Source organism: Ostrinia nubilalis, chromosome 15, assembly GCF_963855985.1.
Source record: "Ostrinia nubilalis chromosome 15, ilOstNubi1.1, whole genome shotgun sequence".
NCBI lineage: Eukaryota > Metazoa > Arthropoda > Insecta > Lepidoptera > Crambidae > Ostrinia > Ostrinia nubilalis.
The window spans coordinates 8,565,875-8,581,040 of record NC_087102.1 but is presented as its reverse complement, the minus strand read 5'-3'; the positions used below and the strand labels follow the sequence as shown (position 1 = coordinate 8,581,040).

At 43.0% G+C, this 15,166-nt stretch overlaps 2 protein-coding genes across 2 annotated transcripts; both read right to left on the bottom strand.

Moving 5' to 3' along the window:
* Window positions 1-104: 104 nt before the first annotated feature.
* LOC135078656 (protein smoothened) lies at window positions 105-14,647 on the bottom strand. The gene is made up of 18 exons (XM_063973183.1): window positions 14,558-14,647; window positions 9,096-9,741; window positions 8,804-9,017; window positions 7,879-7,999; window positions 7,714-7,792; window positions 7,137-7,361; window positions 6,225-6,426; window positions 5,549-5,719; window positions 3,994-4,197; window positions 3,778-3,924; window positions 3,366-3,545; window positions 3,146-3,304; window positions 2,928-3,086; window positions 2,712-2,858; window positions 2,492-2,650; window positions 2,274-2,432; window positions 2,058-2,231; window positions 105-1,589 (listed from the first exon to the last, which is right to left on the bottom strand). Exons 2-18 carry the CDS (start codon window positions 9,739-9,741, stop codon window positions 1,181-1,183), a joined length of 3,555 nt encoding a protein of 1,184 aa, XP_063829253.1. The 5' UTR covers window positions 14,558-14,647; the 3' UTR covers window positions 105-1,180.
* On the bottom strand, window positions 11,665-14,646 carry LOC135078916 (pre-mRNA 3' end processing protein WDR33). The gene is made up of 2 exons (XM_063973497.1): window positions 14,558-14,646; window positions 11,665-14,469 (listed from the first exon to the last, which is right to left on the bottom strand). The coding sequence occupies exon 2, from the start codon at window positions 14,445-14,447 to the stop codon at window positions 11,871-11,873; it is 2,577 nt and encodes an 858-aa protein (XP_063829567.1). The 5' UTR covers window positions 14,448-14,469; window positions 14,558-14,646; the 3' UTR covers window positions 11,665-11,870.
* Window positions 14,648-15,166: the final 519 nt, after the last annotated feature.

Sequence of the window (15,166 nt, the reverse complement as noted above, 5' to 3'; positions counted from 1 at the left end):
ATCGTACCCAGAATGGTAGACTTGAGAAACCTGAATTTGTAACAAAAGTTTCGAAAAACCTATTGGTTATTATAAACCTAAAGGAATTAAAAAAAACGAAAATGTATACCAAATCAGAATTTATTATGTATAAAGTTAAGTAGATTATTGGTATGTAATAAAACAAAATATTCGTAAAAAACGCCGATTTTTAAAGCTAGCAAACTTACAATAGTTAATTTATAAAATGCAGTAAGTCTTTTGCATTGATCGATAATATCATTTACAGATTTATAACAAACAGTCTGCTACTATATATCGTTCAACAATACATTGCAAAAAAGTGTCCACTACTTATTAAAAATATGTATTTCATCATCACAATAGCCTCGTAACAACCTACTCACAATAAGTATATGTAATTCAATTGCATCACAACCTATCTTGTACATTTTGTTTTAACAACATAAATGATGTCACGTCTCATTTTTGTACGAGACAGCTTGCTAACATCAAAGTATCTCCACTCACAAGAGTGGAACTAATCATTGATTTAACAAATACAGTTTATGCACTATCTTTTCAATGCAATCATAATATAACAACAGTTAGCTAATCCGTAAAACAATCAAAATAGCTTGCCATTATGTATAGATAATTATATCTAAAATCTTATAGCAAAATTACATCTTAGTAGCTACGAAAATATCAGTCGAATCTGATTTATTTCTGTCAGTTATCATACCACACAACAACTTTATGGCACAATTAAAATTATGATTGAGGTTACACATAATATCACAAAACTTTGAGATTGTCATGGATCTTTAAACATCGCGACGGGAGATAATACAGTTCCAAGAGATTCTGATCAGTCTTTTGTTCCTAAAAATGATATACAACAACAAACAAAGTTGTTAACAACACTCGCACGTGTCAAATTGTATTCTGACAATAAAAACTTATCACATGGATAAATACCTTTGGACATACTAATTTGAACTGGTAAACCTACACGCTAAATTAAAATAAATAGTATTAAAGGTAAACGACTCGATTCGATTTGCGCACGCGCACGTTCTATTCAGTTCAATGATATGCAATCATTCGATTCAGCATCGTCGGTATCGCGCTGATATTTGTAAGGAGCTGCGATAGAGTAGCAATTGAAACCGAAAATAATACACGTTCGTATTTAGAATCAATCAAAACTGAACTTTACCTCCTCCCGGGACGGATCGTTGTTGGCCGCGACGGCCTGGAGCCAGTAGCGGCTGATCTGGCTCTCGATGGAGGGGGTGCTCTCTTTGCGAGCGCTGGCGGCGCGGGCCTTGCGCTTGGCTTTAGTGTGTTTGGTGCGGCGGCGGCCGACTTTTGTTTTCATTTCCGCGATTTTTACTGAAAGTTGGCTGTCGAGGGAGTTGCGTCGGGACTCGACGGAGACGTGGCGCAGGCTGATGCTGATCTGCGAATCCTGTGAGTTGCGGCGGTCGGGCGTGGAGCTCAGCGAGTGGTGGTGCGCCGGCAGCACGAGCGCGTCGCGGCGGCGCACGAAGCGCGGCAGGTTGGCCGCCCACGACGACGACAGCTCCGCGCTGCGGAAACACAAACTGTTTCACATCACAACCAACCACTGTTATTATGGGATAGCCGAAATTTACTGGAGTTCATTGCGAATCACCACAAGAAACCGCTTAAATCCAGTATATGTCTGTCTTTTCTTCTAAAAATTAATTACTTTAATCATTACATTTGCCCAGAAAGGCTGACTGGGAAGACAATGAGGGCTATCGTTTTTATACTTAACAGTTGGCACCCCTGGCGATTGACAGGACCTTACTCTACAGTGGCGCCATCTTGATGAGTGCAAATGCGATAGTCCTCCTACCACTTTAGCACTCACCAGATGGTGCCACTGTCTTCGCTACTAGCAAGTGACAGGACCTTACTCTACAGTGGCGCAAACTGGTGAGCGCTAAAACGATAGCCCTCATTGCGGCAGTAAGCGCGCGCGATGTACTCGTGCGTTTTCTTTCCCCATTAAAACGACTCTATCTACCAACTAAACTAAACGTCACCTCTCATGCTTGGCGTCGTCCGGGTAGTCAATAGGCGAGGTGTGGTCCAGACACAGCCCGACGAGGTCTTGCCGGCTGCCTCCCAACGATATGGACAGTCGTCCGCGCGCCGCGAACTCTCCGCGGCGGCGATGCGCGGGCGATTGACTCGTGCGTTTTCTTCCCCCGTTAAAACTATTCAGTCTACCTACAAAGATAACTAATCTAAACAGTCACCTCTCATGCTTGGCGTCGTCCGGGTAGTCGATAGGCGAGGTGTGGTCCAGACAGAGCCCGACGGGGTCTTGCCGGCTGCCTCCCAGCGATATGGACAGTCGTCCGAGCGCCGCGAACTCTCCGCGGCGGCAATACGCGGGCGATTGACTCGTGCGTTTTCTTCCCCCGTTAAAACTATTCACAGTCTACCTACAAAGATAACTAAACTGAACAGTCACCTCTCATGCTTGGCGTCGTCCGGGTAGTCAATAGGCGAGGTGTGGTCCAGACACAGCCCGACGGGGTCTTGCCGGCTGCCTCCCAGCGATATGGACAGTCGTCCTCGCGCCGCGAACTCTCCGCAGCGGCGATGCGCGGGCGATTGACTCGTGCGTTTTCTTCCCCCAATGAAACTATTCGCACAATCTACCTATAAAGATAACTAATCTAAACAGTCACCTCTCATGCTTGGCGTCGTCCGGGTAGTCGATAGGCGAGGTGTGGTCCAGACACAGCCCGACCGGGTCTTGCCGGCTGCCTCCCAGCGATATGGACAGTCGCCCTCGCGCCGCGAACTCTCCGCAGCGGCGATGCGCGGGCGATTGACTCGTGCGTTTTCATCCCCCGTTAAAACTATTCAGTCTACCTACAAAGATAACTAAACTGAACAGTCACCTCTCATGCTTGGCGTCGTCCGGGTAGTCAATAGGCGAGGTGTGGTCCAGACACAGCCCGACGGGGTCTTGCCGGCTGCCTCCCAGCGATATGGACAGTCGTCCGCGCGCCGCGAACTCTCCGCGGCGGCAATACGCGGGCGATTGACTCGTGCGTTTTCTTCCCCCGTTAAAACTATTCACAGTCTACCTCCAAAGATAACTAAACTGAACAGTCACCTCTCATGCTTGGCGTCGTCCGGGTAGTCGATAGGCGAGGTGTGGTCCAGACACAGCCCGACGGGGTCTTGCCGGCTGCCTCCCAGTGATATGGACAGTCGACCTCTCGCCGCGAACTCTCCGCAGCGGCGATGCGCGGGCGATTGACTCGTGCGTTTTCTTCCCCCAGTGAAACTATTCGCACAGTCTACCTCCAAAGATAACTAAACTGAACAGTCACCTCTCATGCTTGGCGTCGTCCGGGTAGTCAATAGGCGAGGTGTGGTCCAGACACAGCCCGACCGGGTCTTGCCGGCTGCCTCCCAGCGATATGGACAGTCGTCCGCGCGCCGCGAACTCTCCGCGACGACGGTAGGCGCGCTCAATTAACGACTCGCTCAGTCTATCTACAAAGACTAATCTAAACAGTCACCTCTCATGCTTGGCGTCGTCCGGGTAGTCGATAGGCGAGGTGTGGTCCAGACAGAGCCCGACGGGGTCTTGCCGACTGCCTCCTAACGATATGGACAGCCACCCTCGCGCCGCGAACTCTCCGCGGCGGCAATACGCGGGCGATTGACTCGTGCGTTTTCTTCCCCCAATGAAACTATTCGCACAATCTACCTACAAAGATAACTAATCCAAACAGTCACCTCTCATGCTTGGCGTCGTCCGGGTAGTCGATAGGCGAGGTGTGGTCCAGACACAGCCCGACGGGGTCTTGCCGGCTGCCTCCCAGCGATATGGACAGTCGTCCGCGCGCCGCGAACTCTCCGCAGCGGCGATGCGCGGGCGATTGACTCGTGCGTTTTCATCCCCCGTTAAAACTATTCAGTCTACCTACAAAGATAACTAAACTGAACAGTCACCTCTCATGCTTGGCGTCGTCCGGGTAGTCAATAGGCGAGGTATGGTCCAGACACAGCCCGACGGGGTCTTGCCGACTGCCTCCCAGCGATATGGACAGCCGCCCTCGCGCCGCGAACTCGCCGCGACGACGGTAGGCGCGCGCGATGAGCTCGTGTTTGCGCGCGCGCCGCGTCACCTCCGCCTCCACTGAGCACCCAAACTTCCTGAGTCAAATAAGAGGACGGTTAGACGCCTGGAAGAAGACAACTTCAATTGGCTGTAAATGAAATTTTTAGTTGCTAAAAAAATATAAATTATTTTAGGTGTGTCAATTTTTATACAGCTTGTCCGAGTTTACAATAAGGTTGATTATTCACTCCTCTCGTTCCCCAGCCCTCCGACTCATGTATACTTTTACTTGACTGCCAATAAAAACCGAACTGAAAGCTAATTTTGAATCAGAAGAAAGGAGGACCATCAATGAAGACCAGTGAAGACCAAGTTTGTCCTAGGGGAAAAGCTAGCCGAGTTTATACACGAGTCCTAGCTAGCACTGATCAGGAGCGAGGCAACCAGTAAAGCCAAGTTGAGGCCTAGTTTGTTCCTGGGGTAAAGATGTCTGGAGTTCCCAAGTCAGTCCAAGCACTGACCGGGCAAGGCAACCAATGTGACAAAGTTGAAGCCAAGTTTTCCCAAGGGGAAAGTTGATCGGCCGCAAGTCGCCCAGGCACTCCCTGCTGCTGTCCTATAGTGCTGAGAGCTAGTCTAATTCCCGAGGGAGTCTTAGAACTGACCGGGGGCGACGCAACCAGTAAAGCCAAGTTGAGGCAAAGTTCGTCGCTGGGGAAAGATGTCTGGAGTTCCCAAGTCAGTCATAGCAAGTGGAGCTAGTGGTCAAGTTGAAGCCAAGTTTACCCAAGGGGAAAGTTGATCGACCGCAAGTCGCCCAAGCACTCCTGCTGTCCTATAGTGCTGGAGCTAGTCTAGTTCCCGAGTGCTAGCACTGACCGGGCCAGGTAGCGGCGCCAGGCGGCGGCGGCGGCGGGCGTCCAGGTCCAGGTGGCCATGAGCGCGCCGGCCGCGAAGCAGCACATCAGCCGCAGCTGCAGCACCGACACTGAAGGACGCACGTCGCCCAAGCACTCCTGCTGTCCTATAGTGCTGGAGCTAGTCTAGTTCCCGAGTCCTAGCACTGACCGGGCCAGGTAGCGGCGCCAGGCGGCGGCGGCGGCGGGCGTCCAGGTCCAGGTGGCCATGAGCGCGCCGGCCGCGAAGCAGCACATCAGCCGCAGCTGCAGCACCGACACTGAAGGACGCACGTCGCCCAAGCACTCCTGCTGTCCTATAGTGCTGGAGCTAGTCTAGTTCCCGAGTCCTAGCACTGACCGGGCCAGGTAGCGGCGCCAGGCGGCGGCGGCGGCGGGCGTCCAGGTCCAGGTGGCCATGAGCGCGCCGGCCGCGAAGCAGCACATCAGCCGCAGCTGCAGCACCGACACTGAAGGACGCACGTCGCCCAAGCACTCCTGCTGTCCTATAGTGCTGGAGCTAGTCTAGTTCCCGAGTCCTAGCACTGACCGGGCCAGGTAGCGGCGCCAGGCGGCGGCGGCGGCGGGCGTCCAGGTCCAGGTGGCCATGAGCGCGCCGGCCGCGAAGCAGCACAGCAGCCGTAGTTGTAGCACTGACACTGAAGGACGCACGTCGCCCAAGCACTCCTTACTGCTGTCCTTTAGGGCTTCTAGACGACATCTGTAGGAAAAGACAAGTTTGACAATGTAATGAACATGTTTCTAAAGCTTATGGCAGTTCTCATTAGACAATAGACAGCGCTTCCATCTAACATCTGCAGGAAACAGGCTAGTTGACACCACTAGTCAATTAAGATAACGGGACTATTCCCACCGCTGCAACTCCTGTGTAGCCAGGATCTACAGCTTGACCTCCAATAAAAACCCAACCAGTTAGGATCAAGCTAGTGATCAGTCAATTAACATGCATTGCAACATAATTAACATAGTAAACTTCTCGAATGGCAATCTCCCACTCAGTGGACGTAGACGGCCTGCTGAAGTTCGCCTTGACGCGGGCAGCGCAAGATCAGCCATAGTTAATATCCACGTTCATGAGCAGTCAAAACACGATTCTCTCATACAAAGATAAGTTATGACGTCACTTTTTCGTCAACTCAACTATTTCATTGCTGACAAATACATTTTTTTTTTCTGAATCCGATTACTTATGCAATAAAACTTACATAATATTCTTCTTAAACGAATCTTTCCAAAGGTCAGCATTCCTGAACTCGTAGATATGGCAGGCGAAGGTGACGCAGATGAACACGGCGACCAAGGTGGCCGTTATGGAGCAGCGCGTGATGGTCTGGCGGATCTTGTTGGCGGCGCGGGGCGATATCACGTCCTTACTGGAAACGCGCACCGCTATCAAGGAGAACATACCTGCGGAAATAATATTAATAAATGTTTACTCATTCAAATAAGAGCGTCTCCTGAACCCAATCCCTTGCGCTTGTTGAAATTCTATAACCACGATCATCGAAGCTCATATAAAATTGAGAACAGTGTTGCTAACATTATATTGACTACTTTGGGTGCCTCAAACAATATGCTACTGGTTACATTTATGTGAAATACTAGCTTTCCGCCCGCGGCTTCGCCCGCGTGGAATTTTGTCTGTCACAGAAGAACTTTATCGCGCGCGTCCCTGTTTCAAAAACCAGGATAAAAACTATCCTATGTCCATTCCCGGGACTCAAACTATGTCCCTGCCAAATTTCATCAAAATCGGTTCAGTGGTTTAGGCGTGAAAGAGAGACAGACAGACAGAGTTACTTTATTATTACGCATTTATAATATTAGTATAGATTGAATATCAGATAAATATCTGCATGCTTCGATCTATGTGACGCTGGCTGACTGTACAAAATGTTTTAATTTAGTTCTTTACTATAAATTAAAAGATAGACGTCGACAAACGTCACTCTGAAATTACATGGGTAGGCATTCTTAATAACTACTGTAAATAACTACAGACTATTACAAGCCTCATAAAGAAGCTCAAAGTTGCATAGGCCTCAGGATAGAACATAGGCTCAGTCGTGGACGTCCCGTGGCTGAAATCATGACAATGAAATAACTACATCTCTTGCCTCTCAATAAGAAGTATCCTCCAAGCACCAGAACCACCGACAGCGGTGCCAATAACAAAGCAGCCCGCATCGGATGGTTGACGTATCCCACAAAACATATCCCTGTCACGCTGCTGCCATCCACCTCGCCGAAGGCCATGGTCGCGATCGTCAAGATTAGCGGGAGAGACCACGCCACTAGGTGGAAGTATGCCGCTTTTTTGTCTATTCTGTCTTGGATTTTGCCTGCGGAAAAAGATATTTGTTAGACTACATCACTTTAAAAAAGACTACTAATCTGTGTCGGATCTGAACAATCTTTACTTATTCTTCTTGTTATAAAAAGTTTTAGGAGTCAGAAAGTTAGCAAGATAAACAAAGGCTTGATGCCCTATTAACCCTTTAACTGGTATAGAGAAAATGTTTTTCATAAGATTTAAAGCTTATCTTACACTGTTTTGAATTGGCCAGTAAAGTTTAATGAAAAATAACTTGTAAATATGGCGCGTAAAATTTTTATTTCACTGTACTATCAGATGGAAGTGGAATATAAAATAAGATCAATATTTTGAGCGTGTATAAGTCAAAAACAAATTACCTAATGCTCGAAAACTCATGTGCCATGCGTATGTGAATATAACAAACCACACACAAGCTGCCATCATGAAGTAGTATACCTGAAACATAAAAAAAAAATTTATAAATCTGTCTATCATCACAAAACATAATTCATTTTTAATGAGAGAGTATTTTTTATCCTTACCAATACAAAAACAACAACACACGACAAATTTTCTTCAGCAGAAGGTTCTCCTTGCCGCCTGGTCCCATCTTTTGAGCAAACTATGTCGTCTCTAGACCCAACGCCAAACTGTACGAGCCATCTGCAACAAAAAAAAATACATGAGGCTGTGCTCGCACGGGTGACTATTTATTACCATGACGGTGACTAGGGATGTTTACTGGGTAAAAAGCAAGAGTTTTAATTAGTCCGTCAGTTAACTTATCAAAAAATACTTGACACGTATTTTTCACTTGTTCAATCGAAAGAAAATTTAAAGAGATCACGCTCGCCAAAGTTCTTAAGATGAGGCCCGTGACGTCAATGAGTGCTTGAAAGTGGAGCACTTTGTGACGTCGCGCGGAACTTCAATGCACCATAACTTTGTAATTATTTGTTTGATTGACAATTAAAAATATACGTGTCCAATATGTTTTGATATTAAAATTGACGGACAAAAAAATTTTTTTTAGGAAACTAGCCTATTCTAACAACTAAATCTGATGACATTGGACCTTTATGATAATAGTCATGGTTCACGGCTCTCGCTAAAATAAAGACCATAACATTCAAAAAAGATAATAATCCCTACCTATTGTTATGTATTTAAATTGAATATTACGTTTTATTATGGTGTTAGGAATATTAAAGTTCTAATCTTGCTTTGCAATTTGAAACAGTGGTGAATTTGATAAACGAAAGAGACTGGAATGCAATTTTGAATTTATAACTATTTTGATTTAGCTAATGTCGATGATACAGATTATGAAATGCAACTCGATCGAGTTAACTGCGCACCTCGCGCGTTCGCCACGTTCCGTACTAAAGCGTCGATGTGACGTCACGGCTGCCAGGTGAGCAGTTACTACAAGTTAAAGTAATAGGCATAGAAACGTTAGCTACATACCCCATCGATGCAACAGCAAAGCACACGTTGATGTAAAAAATAACAAGTGCGGGATATTTGTTAGAGCTCCGCCAATCTATAAGGAAGGTCGCCACCGTCAGCAAGTTGAGGGCCAAGCAAGTGCACGCGCACCAGGCCACTAGTCGGTGTATCTGCTGATGCTCGTCTTCGGTGTACAGAGGATCACGGCACGGCAACCCACAACCCGACATCCCTGAAAAATACAGCATATTAGTATACTGATACAAGAAAATATAAGCTATCAAACTTGAAAATGAAAACGCATAGATACCTTCATAAAAATGTAACTGCTTATTGGTATGTATAAGTGGTGGCAAACATTTCCCAGTCGTATTAAACTTCATCTCTCTCCCAGCGTTATCGCATCGAGACGGAAACAGTGTAGAATTGCATTTCAAAAAGGACGGAAAATATGAGGTATTGTACAGTATAGCGCAAGGTTCCATGGTGATTTTGCACATCTCGTAGGAAGGCAAGTACACCATGTCTTGGCCGAGAATCTCCTCGCATTTTGGCATGAAAGTCGCACAGAGTAAAGGCTGTATGACCGCCCAGCATTTTGGCACATTTATCAACTCCTTGTACTGTTCCAGCTGCATCTGAATTTCATTTTGAGTCTCATAAAAAGTTAGATGTACGCTGGTTTTGTCATAAGATAGTTTGGCACCTAAACAGGTCAGCTTATCCAGCTGCTCGCAATGAGCTTTTCTCACACAGCTGTCTAGTTTCATCTCTCTTTCTGGATACCATGGTGTAGCTCTAAAAGGATTCAGCAGTCTATAATTTGGCGTCCCATTTATAGCTTCGAGTGTAGGGTTTGTAATAGAAATTGCATTTTTGTTTCCACCATTATTAAGCTGGCTCGCGTGGCACATTAGAACAGAGGACGCGCAAAGGAGACATGCTAATAGGTTCATCTGTAACAAAAGAAAATTATGTTGACTAATTGCAAGCAGTAGTGAAATGAGGGTTTCGAATTAAATTCAAAAAATTAAAACTACACTTTATGTTTCAATTTGTCTTTATTGAAAGGTGAGGGCATGTTAAATGAAACCCTTTAATTTTCCATATTATGTTTATTCTACATAGTTAAGTTCTTTTCTTACGTCGATATATTTAAATATAATTAACTTAAATAAACTTTTTTGAATCCAAGATGTAAGGAATAAAAGGTTGAGGTATGAAGCCGGTGCAGTGCAGTTTGATAATAAAATATGTATTATTTTGTTAATTTGTTTATTCCATTTCCTGTAGGTATAACACATCACACCAGACACAGGTAATTAAATATTGTTTTTGTGCTCAGATTTTTTTTATTAAACATAAAATATTAGTAAATAGGGAAGAAGAATAACCAATAGCATTGTTGAATATTTTCTATGTGCACAAGATAGAATTTGTTTCTTTATTGGATGGAGACATGATTACCATCAGTCAGGGTATCAGAAGCAGCTGCATAAAAACCAATTGTAAGCTACTGACTGACGCAGGATTTTTAATGTGCAGGGAAATAATAAATCAATAGGATCGAAGTACAACCGTATATTATCGGCGTTTCAAAATAAGCATTTTCAGTATGAAATAACGATTTCAACATCTGAAAAGGTCCAGCGCGGATGGAATACCTAAATTACTGAAAATTAATTAGAAAAACTTAAAAAAAAGTAATTATTTATTGTGACTGAAAATTGAAAATAGTAAGCATTACCAATCAACGGTGACTTATCATAATAGCTGATAGATTCTTGTCGATATATTTTCGCTCGTAGGCACGTATGTTTTTCCTTGTCGTGACAAAATCGATATAATAAACATTGAACTGGAACGTTAATCACGATCATGTTCCTAAGATTCTCCCACGAGATACAAAGACTAGTTACCGAGATAAAATACAATCTCAGCCGAAAATAGGGGAATTTGATGTAATGATGAAGTATGAAGAAATAAAAAAAATAATTTTAGAAAGATGTCTTCCTTTCATTCCATACTATTGAAAAATAAGAAAACCACTAAAAAATATTCTAAAGATATCTTTTATCTACCTAACTGTCGCAACTGTAATTATAAAAACTGCATGCATTTAATTTTATTTAGGTGATGTAGATACTGAAACTGTGATTATAAACCAAAAAAGTATAGTTATATTTAATTTGAAAATGATAATATCCACCACTAGTTTAATAGTAAATAGTTTGTTTAAACAACACCATTTTAAAATAATAAGGATAAAGGAGATTCCTGATTAGTTTTTGCCTCCTTTTACTTATCCTAATACCTAATAAATAAATGAAAAAATATAGAAACTACTAGTGCCTATTTAATAATAAAGTAAATAAACAAAAAATCTATAGCCACCAAACATGCACTGCATTTCACTGGCTGTATTATATTTCTAAGGGAGAGGATACACCTTGGACTCTTTATTTATTGTTTTTTTTTTTCAACTTTATTAATAACCCCACAATGTACAGTAATATTGAATTATCCGAATAGAGTTTATATTTCATTGTTGTAGAGGTTGTTCTTTATTTATTTATTAATGACAAAACAAATTCAATAAATACCAGTATTTTCTTACTATAAAGTCGAAGTTGTCAGGTCGAAGGCGCCGAAAGCAAATTCATTCGATGAAACTCTTCAACACCAGCCAATGACTGGAGACGACAGCTGGCTTGATGCCACCAACTAACTCCTTCCAAATATTGATTACCTGGCATCATAAAAACACCATATCATCAAGAATTCCTATTTGAAAGAATTTACAAATAAGACAGAAACTTACCAATTTTCCCAGGAAAAGATAGAATAAGTTTTTACCTGTACAAAAATCTAAAAAAATGTTTTGTGACGTAATACAAATTTATTGTTTTCAGCTTATTACGAAAATAAAATACAAGCTGTAAAATAATTATGTACAACCGTTTTGTAACGCCAACATGGTTAATGTCTTTTTCACTTATCCACAACTTAACACTCATCATAAGTCTTGCTTCAAACATAAACTGGTATCAAAGTCTGTGCATGCATACAATGTTAAGGCATTTAGCTAATTAGATATTGGTTTACCACCTCGTCTGAAACCCCGGGTATTACCGCCTCTGTTGGAGTTACCACCTCTTCTGTTCCACGGGGCCCCACGAGAGTTGCCCGAGTTGCCTCTCCAGTTGCTTCGTGAGTTGTGACCGTTCATTCCACGTCCGCGCCCTCTACCTCTTCCCCTAAAGCCTCCATCCCATCTCTGATTACGAGGATATCCATCATCACCGTTGTCACTGTTACCGTCATTATAATTATTGCCCTCATCGTAACTCTGATCATAAGATTCCTCCTCATTATAATCATCGTTCTGTTGGTACTGCTGATTATCATACCCTGAATCAAAGTGACCTTTGTTATATCCATTATCATTGAAGGGAGGACGAGGCGGCATATTATTCATGTGAGGCATATTATTCATAGGTGGACCCATAGGTGGCATATTTCCCATTTGTGGAGGCATATTTCCCATCGGCGGACCCATAGGTGGCATATTACCCATGTGCATAGGGCGCATCGGCGGTCCCATTGGTGGGCCCATGGGACCTCCCATTCCCATTGGTGGTCTCATCATATTTCCCATTGGTGGTCCATTGTTACCCATAGGGCCCATGTTACCCATATCAGGAGGGCCATTGTTATAATGTTGATCATCCTGACTATTTTGATCATTTACATCCATTTCATTATCATAATAATCCTCTTCTTGATCATAAGGCCTGTCATTGTTTTCATTATCATTATCAGTAGGCTCATTTTCATTATCATGATCAGGATATTCGAATGGTTGAAAGTTTTCTTCATCAGCATCATCCTCTAAATGAGGCATAACATCATGTAGCTCCTCTATTTCTCCAGAAGCAATGTATTTTTTTAAAGCTAAGGGACCCTCTGAAATAGCTTTCTCTAACTTAGAGCCTGGTTCAACTGGAATTAGTTTCCCATACATAAATATAGCAGATGGTGTTATCTGATGAAGAGGAATAGCTCCAGGAACAGATTCTACTAATGCTTGTGTAAGAGCATCTGTAGCAGCATCATCAGAAGAGGGGCCATGGTTCCATTGAGCTTGGAAGTTTCTTGGGATGGGTTTGCTATATGGTACCTTTTTAACTTTCTTTTCAAACTCTAGTGGCATATTTGTTGTATCAAAGTCTAGACCTGGAATGACTTTGTCAGTATCAGATGAAAATATTTCAACATTGTCTTCAGGACCCATTCCAGGGATTACAGCAGGTTCCTCCATATCATGATCATCTTGTACACCAGGAGGCAAAGTGTTGAGATTGTATTTGTCTCTCATCAGATCACCAGGTCTATTACGAGTCCAAAATTTGGAAGTGTGGTCATTGGATCCTGAACATAATATATGCCCAAGTGGATGCCATGCCATAGTCCAGACTATTGATTCGTGTGCTCCTTCAATACAGCCTACTTCTTTGTCTGTTCCCACATTCCAAAACAATATAGCACCATCTGATCCACCTGAACAAAACAGCCCTTCATGTGTGGGGTGCCAAACAACACTAGAAGCTTCCTTTTTATGTCCTCTAAATATTTGTAATTCAGTCCCAAGCTTACGAATATCAAACAATTTAAGTAAATGATCTCTGGATGCTGTTATTAACCAGTTGCCATTATCATTCCATTTCAAATCCATCACAGTTGATTTGTGTGCATGAAGAGTGGCTAAAGCTGTTCCCGATTTTGGATCCCACAGTTTAATAGGCTGTTGATTATCTTTACTGCCAGATACAATGAGAGCTTTATTCGGATGCCATTGCACACATTTGACATCTGCACCATGTCCTCTTAAAATTCTTTCTTCCTGGCATCTATAGAAATCAAATATACGCAGAGTTCCATCATCAGAACATGTAACAATTTTGGAATCACTAGGACTGAAACTTATTCCTCTTACAGCTTCTTTGTGAGCCTGGTACATTTTAACATTGTTCATGTTGCTTTGCCAATACTTAATGAACCCTGAATGATCTCCAGTTACCATCCAACCTTCACCGTGAGACCATACCATTGATCGAACGGGTGAGTCATGTGCTTGCAGGATAGTTTCAAAGTTAAATGTTAAACCGTTCCATAGAGTGAACTCCCCAGACGAAGCCCCAGTAATTAATCTACGACCCTCAGGCGTCCAAGCGACGGCAAAAATTGGACATCTCATTTTGTTGGTTGCAGTTTTGACAAATCGCGTAGTTACGGCGTTTATAGGATTATCAGGGTAGGAAGGAGGCGGCAGCAGATCAGGAGTATACATAGCATCGGGTTGGAGAGCGTGCCTATCGCGCCAATCGCGTTGCCACACTCGACACTCTAAAGCTTTTATTATAGCAGCATTATAGTCAACAGTTTTACGCATTACTGATTTACGTAAACGTTTACCATCAAAATCATCTTGAGTCATGTTCAGCGGACCCTGAGGAGGGAAACGCATCTGGTAGTTGAAAGGTCTAAAATTATGGCGCATGTTGTTGCGACCGGGCGGACCCATCATAGGTGGCCCCATTGGAGGACCACCCATACCAGGCGCGGGCATGCCCATATGCGGCGGAGGATGCCCGAACTCCATTGTTTATGACTTCAATAGGTACCTAATTGGAGAAAAAATGATTACCATTCGATCAAAATGAAAGAGTTACCGTGGTAGTTTATTGAGTGTACGCACTTAGATTCCCTTACCTTGTTTACGGAAGCACTGCTATAAAACCATTCTCGTGTCACTTTTAACACATAATATTAACATCGATGATCACTTTCTCTTACACGAACACAAATTTTTAATAAACGCTAACCTAAATTTTCTACAAATGAACGGAAATGCAAACAGCCATGTTGTCTAGATAACTTTTTAAAATTAAGGCATCTGGCTGGCGCAGTGTTGTTCCTGACAAATTTAGGGTTGCCGTATTCTAATTCTTAAATTGCCGGATTTTTAAGGAAAACTAAGAAAATTGCCGTATTGTATAAAATGTTTATTTGGAAGGTTTAAATTAAAAAAAATACAAGTGATGTATTATGTACAGTCACGGAATGAAAAGGTTCGTCAGTTTTCAAATTGATTCCTTAAACGAATCGCGAGCACATAATATTACCTTTTGAAACTATGTTACAGAATAATCTCGAGTTAGAGAAAATAATCTTTAACTATTCGTCAGTAAAGTTCAAAATTATTCAGATCAAAGTTGTTTGACGATTTATCTTGTCAAGAAGATTTTTATGATTGATAAACTAAAACCTTCTTGTTGGTTCAACCTGCCATTATTATTTCTTATAAAATAAAATAAAAAC